The following is a 23,905-nucleotide window of genomic DNA, read 5'->3' as shown; positions in this document are numbered from 1 at the left end:
TCGCTTGCCGTGTGGGCTTAGAGTTTATTTATCTGTGGACAATTTTAGGATTATCATTACATTACTTATTACCTCAGTATTTGACTACTGTAATGCTTTTTATTTAGGGTTACCCAAGTATGTGGTACAGGCTCTTCAACTTGCTCAGAATGCGGCTGCACGTGTCATTGTGCGGGCATCTAAATTTGATCACATCACAACTATTTTGCAGGAGTTACATTGGCTTCCTATCAGTGTACGCATTGAATTTAAAGTTCTTTACGTCATTTTCAGACTACTGCAGGACAATGCTCATGTACCTTTGTGGTCGTTGTTGCATGTTTATCAACCGACACAAGTTTTATGATTGTTTGCGTGTTCCGCCTCTCAGTTTGGTTACGTATCGGGGATCCAGAAGACTATGTCGATTATCTGAAACCTGTTGCCACTGGAAGTGAGACAAGCACCCAGTGTTTTGCATTTTAGGAAAATGTTAAAAACTGTGCCATTTGAGTATTTCTTTGCTTGCAAGGTGGAGAGTTATATTTTGTTATATATGATTTTTGTTAGATGGAGCTACTTGCTGTTATTTTATTAGATATTATTTAGGTTGTGCTGCTTTATTTTTGTTATGTGTTTATAGTGTATTTTATTATGTATGTTTATTTGTGACTTGCATAGAATTACTGGATATGCTGGATATAAATAAAAATAAAAAAGCCATCTCAATAATGATCTTGGGAGATTTCTTCTAAGAAATTATCCAAACCTTTTTTAAACCCTCTAAGCCAACTGATTTCACCACATTCTCTGGCAACAAATTCCAGATTTTAATTACATGTTGTGTGAAGAAATATTTTATTCCAGTTTGTTTAAAATCTACTACTTTACTAGCTTCATCTCATGCCCCCTAGTGTTAATATTTTTGGAAAGAGTAAACAAGCAATTCACATCTACTCTTTTCACTCCACTCAGTATTTTATAGACCTCTATCATATCACCCCAGGGCCATCTCTTCTCCAAGCTAAAGTGCAACCAGGTTATCTCCATCACCGATCCCCATCGTTGGTTAAAGTGCCTGGGTGCGGAGCATTGCGCTGAGTCGTGTCTGCATTGTGCGACTTTGCAACTGCGTGCTCTTTGTCGGAGAGTGGCCAAGATTCTTCAACTGTTTGGCCCTATGGATCCGGCGGGGCAGGCCTCGAGCTCGGCCTCGGCCCCGACATCGGGGCCCTCGGCCTCGAAGTCCCCCTCGACCTCAAAGACACCTGCCTTGGTTCCTCCTACTACCCCGGCCTTGGTTAAGTCTCCTCTTGCCTCCTCAGGTGTGCCGGCAAAGCAGCCTACCTCGGAGTCTCATGCGAGTGCCGCTTAGTCGGCCTCTTTGAGACCTCATTCTAAGCATGCCTCTTCATGTAGGGAATACTCTTCCTCGAGGTCACCCCCAAAGGAGCGCACTACTGCACCCCAGAACCAACCTCCCTTGGTCTCGGTGCCGATGTTCTAGGACATGCTTAAGGCAATCCTTACCTCGTAGTTTTTCTCTGTGGTGAGCCAACTGGTCCTGGCCTCGACGCCTTTGACCTCGGGCTCGACCCACCCTTCTGACCAGCCTGAGTAGTCTGAGCCTGAACTTTGCTTGAGCCTTGGGGTCGCACATGTAAGACTCGCAGGATTCCCTTGAGCGATTCTTCATCCCCGGATTTGGGGCCTGTGACTTTCCGGGGTCCAGTGACGGAGTCCCATTTTTCCCCAGCTACTTTATTGAGGTTCGTATCTCCTAAAAGGTTGTGGTCTTCCCCGCCTCTTCGAGGCAGGTCTCGGACCGCAAAACCCTTCAAGCACACCCTTGTCCTCTAACTGGACTCAACCGTGCATTCTCCCTTGAGGCACCGGGCTGCCTCCTGAGGATCTTCTTCGAAGCCAACAGAAGAATTTTCCTTTGCCCCGTCTTCTCCGGGGCTCCGCATGAGGGTCCCTCAGACTCCGGGGTCCTCTCCGACCCATCTTGTGCGGGGTCATTCTTCGACGCCTCTGAGGCGCTTTAGCCGAGCCTCCTCGATTTCCCTTTCTCGGGACTCCGAGGCTCCGGCGTGCTACTCGAGGGAGATTTCTCCCTCTTTCTCTGCTGCCCCGAGATCTCATTCGGGATCCCCTCTTGAAGATGAGTCTTCTTCTCAAAACTCTTTCTTCACTCATTTCATTGCTGACATGGGCAAGGCTTTGAACCTGGACCTCCAGTCGGAATCCCGCTATACCCAGGAATTCCTGGCGGAGATGGGGGGTTTCTCATCCCCCCCTGTGAAGCGCTCCGCTTGCCTTTGCACCAGGTTCTCCAGCAAACTTTCCTGCGAAACCTGGAGACCCCTTATGCGGTCCCCTCCAAGTTGGAGTCCTGCTACCGGACTATTCCAATTAAGGGATTCGAGGGTTCTCAGATTTCTCACCAATCCCTGGTGGTTGAGTCTTCCTTGAAGAAGTCCAACCTCTCGAAGGTGTACGCTGCTGTCCCACCGGGGCAGGAGGGCCGTATGATGGACAAGTTTGGTCGCCGACTTTATCAAAACTCGATGATTGCGAACCGTGTCCTCAACTATAACTTTATCTTTACGTCCTATCTCCGGTTCTGTGTGGAAGCCCTCCACTCGTTCCGGGCAGACGTGCCGGATTCTCATCATCAGGACTTTCGTCTCCTCGAGGAGACTCTCTCCCAGCTCCGGCTCTATATGTTCCAGGCAGCCTATGATGCCTTTGAGTTGTCCTCAAGAGCCACGGCTTTTGCGATTGCCATGCGTCGCCTCGCTTGGCTCAGAATTGTTGATATGGATCAGAATCTCCAGGATCGTCTAGCCCAGCGATGGCAAACCTATGGCATGCGTGCCAGCTGTGGCATGCGAAGGCCTTGCAGCTGGCACGCGGGAAGGTCCGCAATTAAGATATGCAGCGCGGCGGGAGGCGAGTGTGCCGGTGTCTGCTTTGCAGCTCACCTGGCAACAGGGCCGGACTGGCCATTGGGAGGACCGGGCATTGTCCTGGTGGGCCGCGGCCCATCCTCCTGTGCTGGCTGCAGTCCTGTGAGTGGATGTTTAGCCTGCCTGTCTTCCCCTTAGTATCCTATGAGCCAGGCAGTGTGTGAGGGGGAAGTGGGGGGAGGAAGAGAAGCTTCACACTGAGTCTGTCACAGGAACTCAGTGAGGCTGTAGTGTGACTCCACATGTGACATCTGTAATCAGGAACAGTTCCTAGTGCTCCCATGCTAGAGAGGTGAGGATATGGGGGGAAGTTAATGTGTCTAATAATGTGCTCCTCTGTATCTTCCATGGGGGACATGCTAAATTCGAGGAAATAAAAAAGCTGCTTATGATGATTGCATAGAGAAGTTCAGTAAGCTGAGAGGAGGGCTGGGCTCTCTGTGAACAACCAACACACTAATCCTCTGCGCTGTACCTTATGGAAAACTCAATAGAGCAAAAAACAGTAAAGTGTATATGTGGCCCTTCACAGTGCTTTTGTAAACATCATAATAAAATAACAAAGGCTCCAATAATGAAAAATAAAAGTCCTTTTCCCATACACTCAGGTCACCTCTTAATTAGTTGTTATTGTGATGAATCCAATGTTGTATAGTCATTAATGCGATTAATCCAGTTTGCAGGTCATTTTATTTGGGGAATCGCAGTCACTTCTCCAATACATCAAGACTACAAATAAAACATCTCTTCTTAGTCCTCTGCTGTCACATAAACCTCCAGCTCACTAAGGTTGGACTTTGTGAGCTGCCTCTTGTTATCCGGATTTTTCATTGTAAAAAGCGCGGACCCCGTGGTTTGGTTTTATTGATAAGCGCTTGTCATTTTTGTTTCAAAGGTGAGTCTGTCATTGCTTTTATAGAACATTAAAGTTTGAACATATCGCACGATTATCTTTCCTGTGCATCTTCCTTTAAATTACATTGTTTTCTGGAGGATCTTTGGGTGTTCAGCATTCCTTTGGGAGTTTTAAGTCCATGAAAGCACTTGGGATAGCTCTTCTTACTTTGTTTGGGTCATCCTATGCTTGTGAGCAGCTGTTTTTGGCTTTGAATCATATAAAATCTGATGCTAGAAACAGATTAACGGATGACATGAGTGCTGCATGTGTTGCTCTGAAATTAACGCACTATGAGCCAAGGATTGACAAGTTATCAGCATGCATGCAACAACAAAAATCACATTAATTTTTTTCAGAGCATGCCCAATGCATATGTTTACATGAAGCAGTGTTTTCAGTTTGCAGTTAAGACACTTTCTAAGTTATTTAAATATTATTTAAAGATGTTATTTAAAAAAGGGATTTTACATGGCCCTGTTGTATTCCAATCTGGAATCTAATATAATAAAATGCTAGGCCGCGCATGCGCACTAAAAAAAACGTGTTCCCTGATCCGTCCCGAAAACACGAGTGCGCATGCGCACGTTTTACGTCATCACCTACTCTCCACCTCGCGCCACCGATCACTGTCACCACCTGCTCTCCAGCTCGCGCCACCGATCACTGTTCCTCCTGCACCATGCCACGCCAGGCATGTCCGCCGCCGACCTCAAACTCCTGGGGGCCGCCGGTGCTGTGCTGAGGTCCCGCCTCCCGCTTCCGCCCTACACGGCGCCGCCAGACCAGGCCCTACACTGAGATCCGCGATCAGGGTTGCCATGGAAACCCTGCCGCAGCCTCGCGGCTAAGTAGGGGGACAACAATCGCGCTTATGTTCAAGCCGCCGCCACGACTCCTCTCTCGAACCGCACCAGGATCGAGAGAGGAGCTGCGGCGGGGACTTGAGCATAAGCGCCATTGTTGTCCCCTACCTGCCCAACATAGCTGCAACCAGTGTACTCCAGCAAAGCACAGCCACCATGACATCACACTCTCCCATACCGTCACGGCCAACCCGGACTGCTGCAGCATCACAAAACCCCTACGGTGTCACTAATGGCAGCACTCCACTCCAAAACACAACCCCCCCCCCCCCCCAAATCCAAAGACAGGGAAGAAGGGATGGAACGGAGTAACCAACTGCACTCCCGAAAGACGAGGAGGGTGAAAAATCAACTTCCAAACATGACCGTGCGCGACTAAGGCCGAAACAACCATAGCGAGGCTGCGGCGGCCTTCCTCACCCGGCTCACATTTAATCCAAATAAAAAACCGGGGCTGCCTAAAGAAACAAACTTTCACGGTGCTTGGCCCGCAAAACAATTCCTGCCGTTCCCGAAATTTACCCCACCGTTCCTTCCCTTCCTCCATCAGGTACAGTTCATCTCCGCCTATGTTAAAAGGAGCTGCTTTGAAATTGGAGCCCTGCCGCCACGTAACACGTTCCCTCTGCCGCGGTCCCATATGTCAGAGAAGGGGCGGGACCAAGGCAGAGGGGAACGTGCTACGGCAGTGGCAGGCCTCCGATTTCGACGCGGCTCCTTTTAACATTGGTGGATTCACTGCACCTGATGGAGGGAGGGAAGGAAAGGTGGTTGGACGCTGTTGAGCCCCTCTTTAGCCTCAGACCCTCTCCTAACTGCTCCCTCCTGTCTCAGACCACTGGAGCACCTGATGGAGGGAGGGAAGGAAAGGTGGTTGTGTGCTGTTGAGCCCCTCTTTGCCCTCAGACCCTCTCCTAACTGCTCCCTCCTGTCTCAGACCACTGGGGGGAGGTGCCTGTCTTCAGCTACTGGGATGGAGGGAGGGAAGAAGAAAGAAGGGGCCCTGGCAAGCCAGTTATCAAAAGCCAACCATAGCCTGAGACCCCTACATGATATGAATAATGACCAGACAACAAAAGGTAAGAAAAATAATTTTATTTTCTGTTTTGTGATTACAATATGTCAGATTTTAAATGTGTCTTGAGGGAGGCTGCCGCTGCGGCTTTGCACAGAGGGGCACCATTTTCGTGGGAGCCGGCCTTCGGAGAGGCATGGGACGCGGGGACAGATTGCGGAGGGGCTGCCGCTGCGAAGGGCTTTGGAGGGGGAGACAGCCAGACCGCGAGTGTGGGGACGTTGTAAGCGCGGATTGGTCAAGGAGCCGCCGCTGCCGAGGCTTTGAAATTGCTCTCCCACCGTCACTCCCTCCCGCCCCATCTCTGCCTCTGCCCCTGCCCAGGTTCAAAAACAGGAGACATCTAGCACCCGTTAATCTAACGGGCTTAAACACTAGTTTCCAATAAAAACGGTTGGTTTAATTGGAAGCTCTTTTGTTTTCTTTACATCATATTATTAGAAATGTAATGATTTAACTATTTTCTAATTTGATTGTAAATTTTACAAAAAAACATGTATAGACTCTTTGGGAATGCACACCGAGTCTTGACACAGTTAACAGTTTTAAGAAGTTTATCTTTTTTTTTACTCAGGATACATTTGACATGTTATGTGAATAATACATTTAAAATATATTGTGTAACTGAATCAAATTCTTCCTAAATTCATTAAATTGAATGAAATCATTAAAACATTATAAATTGCCAATAAATTGAAATGAAAACCAAAGGATTGTGAATCAAATTGATTCTCTGACAATACAAAGATTCCAACCTTTAAAAATGATGTTACATAGTTCAGGCAACTTTATAAAGAGTTTTTAGATACTAAAATCTTGTTATTAAGGTTTAATTGACGTGCTGGCACTTTGAGGAAATTCTTTGGTTTTGTGCGGCAGTTTGGGCACTCGGGCTCAAAAAGGTTAGCCATCACTGGTCTAGCCAATCTTCCTTGCGTGGGTAATGAGCTTTTGATTCCATCGAGGCGGCCACTAAGCGCCTCTCGGAGCATGAACAATCCTTCACCTCTCTGGTGCGCCATAAGCCGAAGACCCCTCTGGCCTGGCAGTACAAGATCCCTCTCCGGAGGTATCCATAGAAAACTACTCCTGCGTTCTATCGGCCTCCTTCGAAGCGGCCTCAGCAGCGACAAGCTAAGGAAGCCTGGACCGTCTTTTTGACAATTCTGGTTTGAGCCTTCAGGCTCCCTTCATTCTGGAGGCTTCTCCCCTCCCTATTGGGGGGTGTCTCCATCATTTCTACACACGGTAGGAAAGCCTTACCTCCGACAATTGGGTGCTTTCCATCATCCGGGAGGGATACTCCCTTCACTTCAGTCACGTACCCCAGACCTTCCTCCAAAAGAGTTTCCTTCGGGCCGGTCTCAGCTGCCCCTCCTTCTACAAGAGGCTCGGGCCCTTCTTCGCCTCCGGGCGGTTGAGGAGGTTCCTCCGGACCAGTGGAATACGGGGTTCTACTCCCGGTACTTTCTGGTGCCCAAGAAGACGGGGGATATGCGTCCGATCCTGGACCTCCGTGCTCTGAACAAGTTTCTAGTCAGGGAACGGTTTAGAATGCTCACCCTCCCTACTCAGTACCCCCTCTTGGTCGAGGGGGACTGGCTGTGCCCACTAGACCTCGGAGGTGTACACGCACATTCCAATACACCCGGCTTCTCGCCGATATCTGAGATTCCAGGTGGGGGATCTCCATCTCCAGTATCGTGTTCTTCCCTTCGGCCTGGCGGCCTCTCCGAGGGATTTGATGATATGCCTGATTGTTTTAGATGCGGCCCTGCATCTCCGCGGCCTGCAGGTGTTTCCCTACCTCGACGACTGGTTGATCAAAGCGTCCTCTCGCCAAGAAGTTCTACAAGCGACGAATCATACCATCTTGCTCCTTCAGAGTCTCGGCTTCCAGGTGAACTTCCCCGTCTCACCTCTGTCCGTCCCAGTCTCTAGAGTTCATCGGAGCGGTCCTGGATACGGTTCGTCTCCGCTCCTTCTTGCCTCAGCCTTGGCAGGAGGCCCTTGTTAGTTTTTGCCAGAGGGTGGCCCATATATCCTTGGCCCTGGCTCGGCTCCTGATGGTCTTCCTCGGTCACATGGCCTCTACGGTTCACATGACTCCTTTTGCCAGACTTCACCTCCGTATTCCTCAGTGGACTCTTGCGTCCCAATGGAACCAAGATCGGGATCCTCTCTCTTGACACATTGTCCTGACTCCTTTGTTGAAGTCTCTCCGTTGGTGGATACTCTCTTCCAATCTTTCCAGAGGTTTTCTGTTTCATGCTGCAAAAAGTCCTCACGACGGACTTGTCGGCCTATGCTTGGGGGGCTCATCTGGACGGTCTTTGCACTCAGGGTCTTTGGTCCAGTGCCGACCGCCTTTGTCACATCAATCTGCTGGAGCTTCAGGTGATTTTCCTCGCCCTGAAGGCTTTTTGTCACCTGCTTCGCAACCGGGTAGTGCTGATTCGCACAAACATCCAGGTCGCCATGTATTATATCAACAAACAGGGGGGCACAGGGTCCCTATCCCTGTGCCGAGAGGCGATGCGGCTCTGGGAATGGACCATCCGCCGCAACATGTTCCTTCATGCGATCTACATTCAGGGCCAGCACAATTGTCTGGCAGAGAGGTTGAGTCGTCTTCTGCAACCTCACGAGTGGTCCATTCATTCTGTGACTCTGTGTCAGGTGTTTGCTCGTTGGGGGACTCCGGATGTCGATCTGTTCGCATCCCCCCTCAATCACAAGTTGCCCCGCTTCTGCTCCAGGATTTACAGACTCGAGGCAGATGCTTTTCTACTGGATTGGACAGACCTGTTTCTGTATGCGATCCCTCCATTTCCTCTGATTCTGAAGACTCTCGTCGGGCTCAAGTCCACACACGCCACCATGATTCTGATAGCTCCTCGGTGGCCCCGACAGCCGTGGTTCTCCCTTCTGTTGCAACTCAGTTCCAGGGAGCCTCTTCTTCTGCCTGTTTTTTCTTCTCTGCCTACGCAGTCGGGGTTCGCTGCTTCATCCCAACCTTCAGTCTCTGCACTTGACAGCTTGGTTCCTCGAAACTTGATGTCCTCGTTCCAGTTCTCCCAGCCTGTGCTGGATGTCCTGGAGGCATCTCGGAAAGAGTCCACTTGCCAGTGTTACCATCAGAAGTGGACCTGCTTTTCTTCCTGGGGTGTTACTCGACAGCTGGAGCCGGTCTCTGCCTCCCTATCTGCTGTCCTGGATTATCTGTTGCACTTGTCTGGTGCTGGACTCAAGTACTCTTTGGTTTGAGTCCACCTTAGTGCCATTACTGCTTTTCATCAGCCGATTGACAGGAAGCCTATCTCTGTTCATCCTGTAGTTTCCCGCTTCATGAAAGGCCTTTTCCATGTTCACCCGCCCCTTAAACCCACTCCTGTGGTTTGGGATCTTAACGTGGTCCTTGCGTGTTTGATGAAGCCCCCGTTCGAGCCGATAGCACGGTCTCACTTGAAGTATCTTACTTGGAAGGTTGTGTTTCTTATTGCTCTCACTTCTGCCCGTCAGGTCAGTGAGCTTCAAGCCTTGGTTGCGGACCCGCCTTTCACTGTCTTCCATCATGATAAGGTGGTTCTCCGTACCCATCCTAAATTCTTGCCAAAGGTTGTTTCTGAGTTTCACATCAACCAATCCATTGTTCTCCCTGTGTTTTTTTCCGAAGCCCCATTCTCACCCTCGAGAAGCGGCTCTGCATTCTCTTGATTGTAAGTGTGCGCTGGCCTTCTACTTGAAGCGCACCGCTCCTCATGGTTCTGCTCCCCAGTTGTTCCTCTCTTTCGATCCTAATCACTTGGGTCGCTCTGTTTCTAAGCGGACCATTTCTAACTGGTTGGCCACTTGTATCTTTTTCTGTTACGCTCAGGCTGGCCTCTTCCAAGGTCCGAGCGATGGCGAGGTATGTTGCTTTCCTCCGCTCAACTCCCATTGAGGAAATCTGTAAGGTGCCACTTGGTCCTCGGTTCACACTTTCACTTCTCACTACTGTCTGGATGCTTTCTCCAGACGTGATGGCCATTTTGGCCAGTCAGTTTTGCAAAATCTATTCTCCTAAATTGCCAACTCTCCCTCCATCCCATTATAGTTAGCTTGGAGATCACCCACATGTAGAGAATATGCTGCCTGCTTGTCCTGGGATAAGGCACAGTTACTTACCGTAAGAGGTGTTATCCAGGGACAGCAGGCAGATATTCTCGCAACCCACCCACCTCCCAGTGGTTGGCTTCTTTGCTTGCTATCTGAACTGAGGCCATGCTGTGGAGACGCATGCCCTAGACCGGGCGGGAGGTGCATGCGCGGGCCAATCGCAAGCTTGAAGGTCTTCAAGCAAGTCTGCTTGTGAAAACGTCCACTAGAGGGCTCCGTCGGTGACATCACCCACATGTAGAGAATATCTGCCTGCTGTCCCTGGATAACACCTGTTACGGTAAGTAACTGTGCTTAATGACACCTAGATCCTTTTCCTACACAGTGACTCCTAACGTGGAACCCTGCATCACATAGCTATAGTTAAGGTTCCTCTTTCCCACATGCATCACTTTGCACTTGCTCACATTAAACCTCATCTGCCATTTTGATGCCAAGTCTCCCAGCCTCAAAAGGTCCTCTTGCAATTATTCACAATCCTCTTGCGATTGAACAACTTTTTGTCTCTTTTACAAAGCCACGTGGCAACAGCCCCGAAGCCCTTTAAATCTCTATGGGCTTCGGGGCCATTAGCGCAGGGCAGCCGCTAGCGCAGTTTTGTAAAAGAGGCCCTTTGTGTTATCAGCAAATCTCACAAGTTAATCCCATCTCTAGATCATTGATAAATATGTTTTTAAATCAATAATCCCAGCACAGACCCCTGGGGAACCTAACTATTTACCCTTCTCCATTGAGATTATTGACCATTTAAGCCTACTCTAGGTTTTGAATTGGTCAACCAGTTCTTAAACTATTACAGGACATTACCTCCTATCCCATGACTTTCTAATTTCTTCAAAAGTCTTTCGTGAAGTATTTTGTCAAATGCCTTTTGAAAATCCAAATACACAATATCAAGTGACTCACCTTTATCCACATGTTTATTCACCCCTTTAAAGAAATAAAGTAGACTGAGGCAAGATTTCCCTTGACTAAATCCATGTTGACTTTCTCTCATTAATCCATGATTATATATATGTTCTGTCAGTTTGTTCTTTATAATAATCTGTACCATTTTGCCCGGCACCGACGTCAAACTTTCTGGTTTATAAGTTCCCAGATCACCTCGAACACTTTTTAAAAATCGGCATCACATTGGCCACCCTCCAGCTTCCAGTACTATGCTGGATTTTAGAGAAAAATTACAATTTACTAGCAATAGCTCTGCAAGTTCATTTTTCAATTCTGTCAGCACTCTGGAATGTATACCATCTGATTCAGGTGATTTGCTATGTTCTGTCATTTTGTTCTTTATAATAGTCTCTACCATTTTGCCCAGCACCAACATCTGATTCACTGGTCTATAATTTTCTGGATCACCTTTGGAACCCTTTTTAAAAATTGGTGTCATGTTGGCCACCCTCTAGTCTTCTGGTACTATGCTAGATTAAAAAAAAAATAAATTACAAATTGCTAATAACTCTGCAAGTTTATTTTTCAATTCTATCAGCACTCTGGGATGTGATTTGCTAGTGTTCGGTTTGTCAGATTAGAAGATGTAATGAGTCAATGTTAGAGAGATTTGTTTGTTTCTCTGATTCATCAGAATTGAATACCATTTCTGGCACTGGTAACTCCCCCACATCTTCCTTGGTGAAGACTGAAGCAAATAATTAATTTAATTCTCTGCTATGGCCTTGCCTTCCATGAGAGCCCCTTTTATCCCTTAGTTGTCTAGCAGTCCAACTTATTCTCTTCCCATCTTCTTGCTTTTAATATACCAAAAAAAAGTTTTTACTTTAATTTTGCTTCCAGCACAGCCAGACAGAAAAAAATTACCTATTTATCACCATTGACATCTTGAAAACATATTAAACTTTGTTGGAACTTATTTGTAACTGATCTTTTTATCTACCTTTGCACAGATGTTGGACGAAGCAGCTCCAGGAAAACTGCAAATTGTGCATGGCGATATTTTGACCTATAAGGTGGAGAGAGCATTTCCAAAATCTCTTCAAAAGAACTGGGAAAGTGGTCAGTACTAGTGTCTGCACTGTTTGTTTGTTTTTTTTTTTCAGCAGTTTAATGTGGTTTGTTGTAAATTCAGACTTTGGACTCCTTTTACAAAGCTGCACTAGCGGTCTTAGCGCGCACTAAATTGCCACGCACGCTAGACGCTAACGCCAACATTGTGCTGTTATTTTTTCTAGCCGCGTAGCGCAGGTTTAGCACGTGCTAAAATTCTGCGTGCGCTAAAAACGCTACCGTAGCTTAGTAAAAGGAGCCCTTTGTGTTCTCTGTTTGAAGTCAGTATGGTCTAGAACTACAAAATAAATTGAGATCAGAAGGGACTGTTGAAGTCATTACCCCCAAAATACTTAATTTAGAAAACTGAGAGAAATGGAAGTAGCATTCTATGGAAGGCCATGTTTTGAAAATGTAGTTTTACAGTGAGTAGAGGTCTAAGGGTGAATGAGAAATTAGCATGTTTCCCCTGGCTTGTCTTTGCAATTGTACTGGTAAAGTTAACATATGCTAATAGCATGGCACATGGAAGTTGCATTTCAGCTTTTTGTAACTATGATTTTCTACTGGTTGGAAATGGCAATTAGCCTCACCCTCCAGATATATCCACATCTGGTGAGATTTGTTGTGAGTAGTGACACTCTGCTTCTGAATTTTTTCAAAATACAGAAATGAGAAAGGATTCCACAAAATGTGTGCAGAAAGACTGATGCACACAGTAGGTGCTCTAGCAAAACATCCTGACAATGGAACCCAGCTAAAAGGGACTGGAGCGAGCCGGCCTGGTGGCTCAGTGACTGCCATACAGAGGACTTGAACTCGAGTGCCAACTTAAATCTTCTGCTGCCTGAATTGGCCTGGACTGAGGCAATGTTGATGACCTCCTGGAGTGATTGAGTCCTGGTCATTAATCAAGAGCGATAGCTGATGCATGGATTCTGGGCTAGATTATGGAAGGAGCCCCACTGCATGGCCCTGGTCTAGGACTTGCTGTATTATTAAGCTTATTATGTTTGGACTGGGGGGAAATATGGGGGGATACCTGAGTAATTGCAAATGAAATGTTAGATTCCAGATTTCTCCCCTCTTTAAAGCTCATGAGAGTTAGCTCCATTATGAATTCTTTGATTTAAATCGCCTCTTAGTTGTTCTCAAACAAAGAAAACTATATAGAAGGATCTGAGAGGGAGGTGGGAGAAGGCCGCAGGCTCTCAATTGGGAGCTCATTTCAGGGCCATTGGAAGGGATGAAAGGAAACTGGTTGGGGATGTCAGATACACTTCTTCTGGAGGGGGTGGTGCCAGTGCTCCGTTTTGCCCTTACTGACATACTGGTTGTAGATGCAGGAGCAGAAACTCTCCCGAACGCTAGCAGCTATATCACCTGAGGAGACGCTGGGCAGCCTGGGGCACTGGAAGGCCCAATAACAGAACTGATTTGTGCAAATGCTCAAACAGTTATTTTTGGGAAGAAAGAGAGCCATGGTTTTTATTAATACTATACATCAGTATTCTTTACCAGTACCCCAAGCTATATTGCATTCTAGTAGTAAGTGACCAAATCCCTCTCCATTGGAGAATGAGGTCATTTGTTGTTGTTGGTCCTGCACACTACTAGCTAGGCTCAGCTCTGCAGATGTACTGCTGGAATCGGCAATCTCTGAGATTTCAGTATCGCAGGTTGCTGAATCCCATTTCAGAAAAATGGCACTGTTTGTTAGTCACTCTACAAACCTCTTTTTTTAGTCTTTCGGCGTGATGCTCCCAGGCCTGAAGATCTGGGTCTCCCCAGGGTTCTGGGCACTCCATGCACACTTAAGTCTCCTTCTGCACAAAACCCACCTGCCTGCCCCCGAGGACTTACCTTTAAAAATCACTGGTGGTCTGGAGGGGTCTTCGGGGTTCGGCAGGTTGTCTAAGGGTCTGGGGGATCTTTGGTAGGAGCAATGCCACTTTTTCCTGCCCAGTCCTACTCTGGCTCCATAATGGCTCTTGCAGTGAGAGGCCATATTGCCATATAAAGAACTTTCTCTTCTCTGTTCCTACCTACGCACCCCCATGATAGCCAAAAACCATGCACCATTCCAAAGGAAGTCTAATATAGTGATTCTCATAGCACTATAATGTCCTCAAAAGAATTGATTTCTTGTCGTCAAAAGCCACTTGGTTCTCCCTTTTGATCGGCTCAGTCTTTTCAACATTAATGTAAAGCCAGTATGCCCTCTTGCATTCCAGCTTCTAGTCTTTCTGTTAGTATGGAAATTGAGTAGTGCCAGGAAGGATTCCAGAAGACTGGAAAGTGGCGAATGTTACACCGATCTTCAAAGGTTCGAGAGGAGATCCGGGAAACTACAGACCTTTGTGTCTGACCTCGGTACCGGGAAAGATGGTAGAGGCGCTGATAAAGGACCGCATCATTGATCACCTTGAAGGACACAAGCTGATGAGGACCAGCCAGCACGGCTTCAGCAAAGGAAGATCTTGCTTGACGAACTTGCTGCACTTCTTCAAGGGAGTAAACAGACAAATAGACAAGGATGACTTGGTCGACATCGTATATCTGGATTTTCAGAAGGCGTTCAACAAGGTTCCACATGAATGACTACTTTGAAAAATTGCAAGTCAAGGAATCGAGGGTGAAATACTCACGTGGATTAAAAACTGGCTGATGGATAGGAAACAGAGAGTGGGAGTAAATGGACAATACTTGGACTGGAAAAGCGTCACGAGTGGAGTGCCACAGGGTTCGGTGTTTGGAACTGTGCTCTTCAACATATTTATAAATGACCTGGAAATTGGTACGACGAGTGAGATAATTAAATTTGAAGACATTACAAAGTTACTCAAGAGTAGTGAAGATGCAGGAGGATTGTGAAGACCTGCAACAAGATATAAACACGCTCAAGAAATGGGCTGCGACTTGGCAAATGAGGTTTAACGTGGATAAGTGTAAGGTGATGCATGTTGGTAACAAATCTTATACACGAATACAGGATGTCCGATGAAGTACTTGGAGAGATCCCCCCCCCCCCAGGAAAGAGACTCGGGAGTACTGGTCGACAAGTCAATGAAGCCGTCCGCGCAATGTGTGGTGGCAGCAAAAAGGGTGAACAGAATGCTAGGAATGACATCGGGAAGACTTCCGGTCAGCTGTGTGCTGCGGCAGGGCAGGTAGGGAAAAGGCAATGGCGTACCAAGGGGTGGGGGCGGGGAGGGCGGTCCGCCCCGGGTGCAGCACAGCCGGCCAGGTCCCCTTACCTTTGTGGCGCTTCCCCCGACCGACCGACAACAGGCCTGGTCCGACAAACCTCCCTACCCTGTAGCCGCGAATCTAAATTACTCTCTTACAGCAGCTTCAATACTCCAGCTGCTGTAACAAGGTAATTTAGATTCGCGGCTACAGGGCAGGGAGGTTTGTCGGACCGGTCCTTTTCTGTTGTCAGTTGGGCGGGGAAGCGCCACAAAGGTAAGGGGCAGGGAGGGAGAAAGGGAGGAAAGGTGGAGTGGAGAGGAAAAGACTCTTAATGTAAAACTGAGGGGGGAGAAGTACGCTGAAAGCACTGGGGAAGACAAAGGGGTGGAGAAGGACGCTGAAATGACATGGGGAAGATGGGGGGAGAAGGACGCTGAAAGGACATGGGGAAGACGGAGGGGGAGAAGGACGCTGAAAGCACATGAGGAAGACAAAGGGGTGAAGAAGGACACTGAAAGGACATGGGGAAGATGGGGGGAGAAGGATGCTGAAAGGACATGGAGAAGATGGAGGGGGAGAAGGGCGCTGAAAGGACATGGGGAAGACGGAGGGGGGAGAAGGACGCTGAAAGCACATGGGGAAGACAGAGGGGGGAGAAGGATGCTGACAGGACATGGGGAAGATGGGGGGAGAAGGAAGATGGGGGGAGAAGGACGCTGAAAGGAAATGGGGAAGAGAGAGTGGGGAGAAGACGCTGGCAGGGAAGAAGACAGATGCCAGACTATGGGGGGAGTGGAGGGAAGAAGATGGGTGCCAGATCAATTTCGAAGGGAGGAGAAAGGGAGAGGCACATGGAAGATGAAGAGAGAAGAGAGACAGTGGATGGAAGAAATTGAATGAGAACATGAGGAAAGCAGAAACCAGGCAATAAAGGTAGGAAAAAAATTCTATTTCTTTTTTTTTTTTTTTTGCTTTAGGATAAAGTAGTATATTAGTTGTGTTGATAAAAATTTATAAACATTAGAGGCTCTGGTAGAAACCTGTTTACAAAGTATGTATTCTTCCCAATTAATATTTCCGAATTAATAAAGTCTTTTTGCTTATTTGTAAATGGGTTTCTACTAGAGCCTTTAATTCAGTAGCATAATTAAATGAAATAACTATTTCTGTAGTTTATAGGGACGGGTGGGGATGGAGGGGATTCCTCGCGGGGACGGAGGGGATCCTTGCGGGGACGGGTGGGATTCCTCACGGGGACGGGTGGGACTTTGGCATGGACGGGTGGGATTTCTGTCCCCGCGCAACTCTCTAGCCTGCATCAGGGGTCAAGCCTCTCAAGATGTGTCACATCAGAAACACAACTGCAAAGGGTAAAAGCATAAGCAAACAATTATTTTAAAAAAATAATAAAAGCGGAATACAGGTAAAGAAAATCTCACAAACATACATGGACAATTTAAATGCAAACATATCAATTTAAGAGGCAGAAATATAAATAAATAAGTGAACATATAAAAAATATCATGAATAATAAAGGCTTCAAACTATATCTAATAAACATATAAAATAGTTGGCACAATATTGAAACCTGTCAAATATAACTACAAATAATGGTACCAAAAATACATTTAAAAAACTCAAAAAACAGGGAATATACATTACAAGAAACAAAAATACTACTTTTTATGCCTAAGCCAAGAGTAGAATAAAAAAATAATAAATAATTGTAAAATATGTAGCATACCTGCCTGAAAATGTCACAATGTCAACCATAGATGAATGGAACCATACAGTAAAACTGTAAAATAAAGCAGACTTATCATAGAAAAATAAATAAATAATATTATTCATTATCTATTTTATTGAAATGATACATGTAGTTTTATTTTCATTAGTTAAGGGGAGGAGGGGGGTGAAAATGTTTGTTGTTGAAATATTTGTGTTTTTAAAGTGCTTTTGTTTGATTTGTTTGTTTAAATTCACTGTATTGCACTGTTAATAATTGAAAACTAATGAAGATTTACAAAAAAAAACAAACTAACAATAGCCATCAGGTTACGAGGGCAAAGCAAAAAGAGAAATCACATCATAATGGAGCCACTGCTGCTATCGTAGCTCTCTTGAAATCTATCTTTCCTGGAGAGCATGGGCAAAGCAGCTGCTTGGTCCTTGCCAAACACCTTCTCTTCACACTACTTTCTGGACCAATCTTTAGTCAGAGAGACTGTGTTTATTCAAGCAGCGTTAAACAATTTGTTTTTGTGAGCTGTTCAACACTTACATTATCATATGAGCAGGTTGCTTTTGAACACTGAAGCTTTTGCATGAGAAACTGGAGCAGCTCTAATGTTGGGAGTTACCCACTTGTGTGCTTGAGTCCATTACAGTTATGCAATTCTTCTATCTTGGGCACTATTATTTGGGATGTGAAGTATTTTGCATATCGTTCTAAAAATATGTACATCTTCTGTGTACTAGATTGAAGACTATTGTTACTGTAGTGTCTTCTTTTTTTTTTTTCTTCTTCTTAAAAAAAGAAAAAAAATTTAGGCCCTTAAATTATCTGAAAGAAACTGTGTGAAGGCAGAATGTTAAGGATAGATATTTTATTTGTTTATTCAGTTTTCTATACCATTCTCCCAAGGGAGCTCAGAAAAGTTTACCTGAATTTATTCAGGTACTTAAGTATTTTTCCTTATCTGCCCCAGCGGGCTCACAATCTATCTAATGTACCTGGGGCAATGGGGGGATTAAGGAACCCAGGGTCACAAGTCGCAGCGTGGGTTTTAACCCACAACCTCAGGGTGCTGAGGCTGTAGCTTTAACCACTGCACCACACTCTTCCACATCCCATCTGCCAGCCATATTGGATGATTACTTGTAAGATATCTTTCCTCAACCAATACAATTATTGTACTCCTTTTAGCTCTTCCTATCTTGCGTTGAATGCTGTATTCACTCCCCCCCTCCCAAATTTACATTACTTCCAATACCTTTCTTTTCCCATGTCAACTCTGAAGATATTGCTTGAAAATCTGGTCTTCTGGATGCCCTATATAACTTGCCTGGTAGACTTAGCTATGTGATTGCCTGTGTTTCCTCTAGGACTTCTAATTATCGCTGTACTTGCCCCTTGCCAGACAGCTATTAAGTTTAATTTGAAAAACCTTTGTGGACATTTTTAAAATAAATTTTGCTTTCTTATACTGACAGACCCACCAAATGTGCATATCATTGGAAATCTACCATTTAGTGTGTCAACCCATCTTATCATCAAGTGGCTTGAAAATGTCGCCAGCAGAGATGGACCGTTCACCTATGGCAGAACACAGCTGACCTTGACTTTTCAGAAGGAGGTAGCAGAGGTAAGATTTGCTTAGTAGTTTGGCTGGCTAAGTGGGTTTCTTCCTCTTTTGTGGAGAAAGAATATCTGGCTTTCATTCCGTAGAATTTCCGAGTCACATAGTTGACATACCTTGGACTGCCTTGGAGGGTGTTGATTTTCTAAGTATCCCCATGATTAATTTTAGTCAGCGTATGATTTTTTTGCTTACCTCATGCATTTTACAATATAGAGGTCGTATTTTAGCCCACTAGTTTTGATCCCATGGCAACGTTTTTTTAAAGCAATTGTCATTTGGTGATAATGCAAATGTGTGAAAGATTTTTTTTTTTTTAATTTTAATCTATCTGCAATCCTCAGTGAACAGATGGCCATGCCAAGCAATCCTAATTTGCCCTAATTTGCACTTTAGGTGGAACTTTCAAGAATGAATTACCCTTCACATGTAGTTTGAATGACAACTTTGAATCAAAACAAACCCCTAGATTCCATGCGTGAAGATTCATTTAGACATTCATCTTTAGTTTGAAGCTTAAGAATTGTATGTGTGGTGCACTTTGACTTATCCGCACCAACTGTTTTCCTCAGACTTAACACGGAATCCTTCTCACTCATCCAAATACAAATTCTGCCAACTGCATCTTCTATTGTTTACCATGTCAGCTGGATGCTCCTTATAAGGCAACAACAGCTGTACATCATCCGCAAAAAACTTAAACATGATGAAGCTAATAATTGCCTTAACAGTGTTCGGTACAAGCTAACTAAGACAACAGACAAGGACTAACTAGGGCAACTCCTTCAATGTTAAATCCTCTCCTACCACCTGTCCCTGTTTTCTTCTATTGGCCATAAAAAATAAAAACCAGACCAACACAAACCTTGTCTATTCCTATTGCTCACATCTGTCTAATCAAAATAGCAACATGATCCAGCTTGTTGAACATGCAGGAAAATCAATAGCATTATATCCAGGAGGATCTCTCCCGCTGCCAGGGGAAGGGGGGGAGTTGGTTGGCGGCAGGAGAGATTGGGCTTCTGTCCCGCTGCCAGGTGGGGGTGTGTTGGTTGGTGGCATGAGAGATTGGGCATCTCTCCTGCTGCCGGGGGATGTGTTGGTTGGCAGCAGGAGAGATTGGGCATCTCTCCCACTGTTGTTTTTTTGTTTTGGGGGATTTGTTGTGTTAGTGCTGGGTACATGCGCAGAATAATCACCAGTCATGGGCACATGCAAATTCAGTGAATCTTCGCCACTCGCCGCCACCCTCATTTGCATGAGCGATTTTTGGAGAATGACTCGCATTTTTAAAATTGCTACTATAATGGCTGTGACAGCAGCCTGTCTCTCTTTTTTACATGGTATTTTGAGAATCTAGCCCTAAGTCATTTGGCGTGAAGAAACTTCTTGTGACTAAAGCAGTTTTATTGGAAAAGTGGTTAATGGTCAGTGTCATATAGTTGTTTGCTTGTTTGACTATCCTTCATGGCTTCTTTAAGAGGGAACTCATCTGTTTTGTGGTCTGTTTACATCCTTTGTGTATTTTCTTTGTACAGTGGTACCTCGGAATCCGAACTCCCCAGAACTCGAACGTTTTGGAATCCAAACTTTTTTTTGTAGTAAATTTTGCTTTGGCATCCAAACACCCTGCACATTGTGGCCCTGATTCTGCAAAGTGCTCCTGATTGTAGGCAGCTGTAGGCGTCTTACAGCTGTCCAATCAGTCAATCGGGAGGCACTTTTTCTATAAAAAAAAATGCTCCCCAGGCATAGCGTACGCGGCTACGGCCACCTGTCTCCCCTCCCCAACCCCCCCACCGATCGCGGCAGGAGGGTACCCAATCCCTCCTGCCAGACCCCCCAATGGCCCCCTCTAAGATCGCTGGCAGGAGGGTACCCAACCCCTCCCCCAATGAAGGCCCCTACCCCGGAATCCCTCCTTGGGCTTACCTCCAATTTGGCCAGATGGCAACTCACACCGTCCAGCCAGCAGGCCCGCCTCCGTCCAAATGAGGCGGGCCCATTTCTCCACTGCCCAACCCACAGGATCCTAGGGCCTGTTTGGCCCAAGCAACTAAGGCCCTAGCTGCCTTATAGCTGCCTGAATCATACACCTATATTCTGTAAGATGTAACACACAATTCTCTTTGAGGTCCTCTTTCCTTCTTTTATGCTATTCATGCTCAATCTTTCTCAACTGCCTACGTTTTCCCATAAGTTCATTAGATATCAATTTCATTCTTTCATCCACTTTTTTCAGAACCAGTTCTCGCATTGGAGCTATCTAATGCAGTTTGAAGTGACAATTGCCACTCCTGTATCGCAACATTAGGATCACTCATATCTATGCTATCTAGCTGCATTCTCGCCATAGAATGGCTTCATCATTATGTCAGCAGAGTGGGAGCTGCTGTATAGGGTTCTCAGAGGGGCAAGGGCTTTGGACCGCCTGTATACCTATGCCCTTTAGGACATGGTCATACCCTAAAGTGGGCATGCTGGTCAAGGCAGTCACTAAGAAGATAGCCATCCCCATCTGAGTCCTCATTGAATTTTCAGGATATCCAACAATGCATTCAGCTCTAACTCCTGCATATTTGTTGTGGATATCCTAAAAACCTGATGGACTAGGTTTACCTCAAGGTTGACTTGGGAATGTCACTTTTTGCTAGCCTTCACCTGTGAGGCTTCTGGTGTCTTGTCGCCAATTGTGGGGGCTATATAGACTGAGGTATGCTGCAGTGGTTGCAGCAGCTGACAGAGCCCCCAGATTTCTTTCCCTTAGAGTTTGTGGGGCACCCTTTCTGCTGGTTGTACATCCTTTATAACTGGTGCATCTTTCCTTCTGTTTAGTGGCCACTGTGGCTTCTAAGAAGCTTCTCAGACAACTGCCCTTTCAGGAGAGGTTATTTGGGGAGGACCTGGATAAGTTGGTAAAGGACATAGGGAAGGCTTGCACTCTCCATATTCCTGAGCTATGGCAGTAAGGTTCCCTGCGGTCCTTAGTGGGTCAAGGTTCCTCCAAAGGGGCAGTCTGTTTTCATCTAGCTTAGTGCTCGATGACTTAGGCTTTGGTCACAGGAAGGCCTTTCAAACAGGGTCCATTTTGTGGTCTCAAACAATACGGAGACTTGGGTTTCTGACGGGGCTGGAGCTTCCCAGCCTGCCTAATGTGGATGTGCCATTTCCCTTAATAGTTCCAGTAGGATGCAAGTTGTCCATCTTTTACCATGTGTGGGCATGCATCACCTCAAATGAGTGGGTTCTGGAATGATCAAGAAGGGTTACTCTTTGGAGCTTGCCCACTCCGTGCATGACAACTTCTTGATGTCTCCCTATCACTTGGAGCTAAAGTGTTAGGCTGTTGCTCTTACTCTTCAGCATTTTTTTGAGCTGGAAGCAGTGGAGCCCCTCCTGGAGGCAGAACAGGGTTTAGAGTGTTACACTTAATTTGTGCTCCCAAAGAAGGGAAGCTTCTTTTGGCCCATCCTGTATCTTAAAGGGTTGAATGATTACATTTACGTCCAGCTTTTACATGGAGACCCTTTGGTCTGCAATCACTTTGGTTTGTCTGAGTAAGTACCTGACCTCTTTGTACCTATGGAATCTTAGTTGCATAACTGCATTCAAATTTCAAGTTTTATTTAAAATTTGATATTTCTTTATTTATTCAATTTTCTATACCGTTCTCCCAGGAGAGCTCAGAACGGTTTACATGAATTTTTTCAGGTACTCAAGCATTAATATCTGCCCCATAAAAAAAATGAAAAGACAGGCAGACCTGTCAAAAAAAGACTGAGTCCCCCCGACAAACGCGAAGGCCCCCCCAGTGACCCACATATAGGAGGAGGGAGTCCCACACCCTCCTGCCACCACCCGACGCTGCCCTCCCTGCCCGCACGAATATGGCAGTCCAATAGAAATAGAGGATCCAGATCTCTTCCTGCTTAAGGTTTGGCTTGAAAGGATGTGTGGTGTCTTATCAACGGTTAAATTCTGAAAGTCTTCCACTTCTTTGGCTTGTGTGCGAATCTAGGTGATTTTCAAGGGTTGTGCAGAGTGGACGATTTGTTATTGGCAGTATCTCATCTTAAGATGGTACCTTTTGCAGTGTATGCGGGCTTAGGGTTTGTTTGGTTTTTGTTGAGATCTGTCTTTGGAATACCCTTCCTATTTTCTTACATGAGGCTGTTAATAAGGATTAGGAATGGAATGAGAAGAGCTTTTTTTTTTTTTTTTTTTTTTTTTACTGAAATTTTTCCATTTTGATTTAGATTGGATTGGGTGGCATGAATGTGATTTATACTGTATTGGTGGTATTCTAACTTGTATTTCTGTTTCTGTGCATTTCTAATGTTTTATTGTAACCTACTAAGTATTGAGATTGGAGGTATATCCATTTTTAAAATAAAAATCAGGTTGTTAAAAGTTGCTGACAAAAAGCTAGCAATTCATAAAAACTCAAAATGGTCATGTTGTGGCAGATAATTGTTTGCACGAAATGTAAACCAGTTCTACCAAAAAAGAGAGGTATAAAAGCTGGGTTTATGAACCCAGCATTTGAAAGATAAGGAAAGCATGCGACACATTGTAATGTTGGAAAGAACTGAACAAGAAGCAGCATGAAGTAGCCTTGTATAACATGTAATGCACTGAAGCATTTGAAAGTTGGGTATGTCACTGGATCTCACAGGCTGATGTGCAGATTATAGTGCTTAAGCACTCAATATAGCTCAAATGAAATGCAAAGTGTCTTGCACAGCAAGTTCCTTGGAGAGCTGCTGAGCAATTTGTGAATTGACAAGGGAAGTGATGTGCTCAAGGTCACTGGATGAGTCTGTTTGTTTTTTGTTTTTTTTAGGATCTCCACATGCCTGGTCTTCCTTTCCTTCAAATCAGTTATGCATAGCTTCCAGACATTTTATTAGGAGAAATCAAGCTTTACTAATGCCGTTAACAGCTCATCATTCCATAAATGCTAATAGATGTTAAATCATGTATTTACTGAGAGATTTCAGTCTTTTCCATGGAACCTGGAGTGTGGTGATCTGTGGTCCCTCTAAGCCAGGGATGTCAACACATAAGGGTCCGAAATCTAAAACATAGGCTAAGTCGCAGGCCGAATTTTTTGTTAAGATACTTAGGGACCGTTTATTAAGGTAAAAGCGCACCTTAATAAAAGGACCCCTTAGTCTTAGTAGAAGTATAGGGTTACAACCTCTCCAACCCCACACCAGCTCTGTGATGTAAACAAAATAAATAAAGACTTTTCCTATCTCTTTTAGGTCCTAGTTCATGCTTGCTGTCTAACCAGCTCTGGCAGGATACCACATTTCAAATCTATCATATTGAATCACAAAACAGAAAATAAAATTTATTTTTTTCTACCTTTTTGTTGTCTGGTCATTATTCAAATCATATCA

At 45.5% G+C, this 23,905-nt stretch overlaps 1 protein-coding gene across 3 annotated transcripts in view; it reads left to right on the top strand.

Annotated features, from left to right (window-relative positions):
• TFB1M (transcription factor B1, mitochondrial) overlaps nt 1–23,905 on the top strand; it is a 108,489-nt gene that overhangs the window by 22,167 nt on the left and 62,417 nt on the right. For all 3 annotated transcript variants that reach the window (XM_033939227.1, XM_033939228.1, XM_033939225.1), the window contains exons 4-5: nt 11,850–11,958; nt 18,355–18,506. In XM_033939227.1, coding sequence (XP_033795118.1) covers nt 11,850–11,958; nt 18,355–18,506 — 261 coding nt within the window. The remainder of the gene's footprint in view (nt 1–11,849; nt 11,959–18,354; nt 18,507–23,905) is intronic.

This window comes from Geotrypetes seraphini, chromosome 3 (assembly GCF_902459505.1).
Source record: "Geotrypetes seraphini chromosome 3, aGeoSer1.1, whole genome shotgun sequence".
In the NCBI taxonomy this organism is placed as follows: Eukaryota; Metazoa; Chordata; class Amphibia; order Gymnophiona; family Dermophiidae; genus Geotrypetes; species Geotrypetes seraphini.
This window is presented reverse-complemented; position numbering and strand designations above follow the sequence as displayed.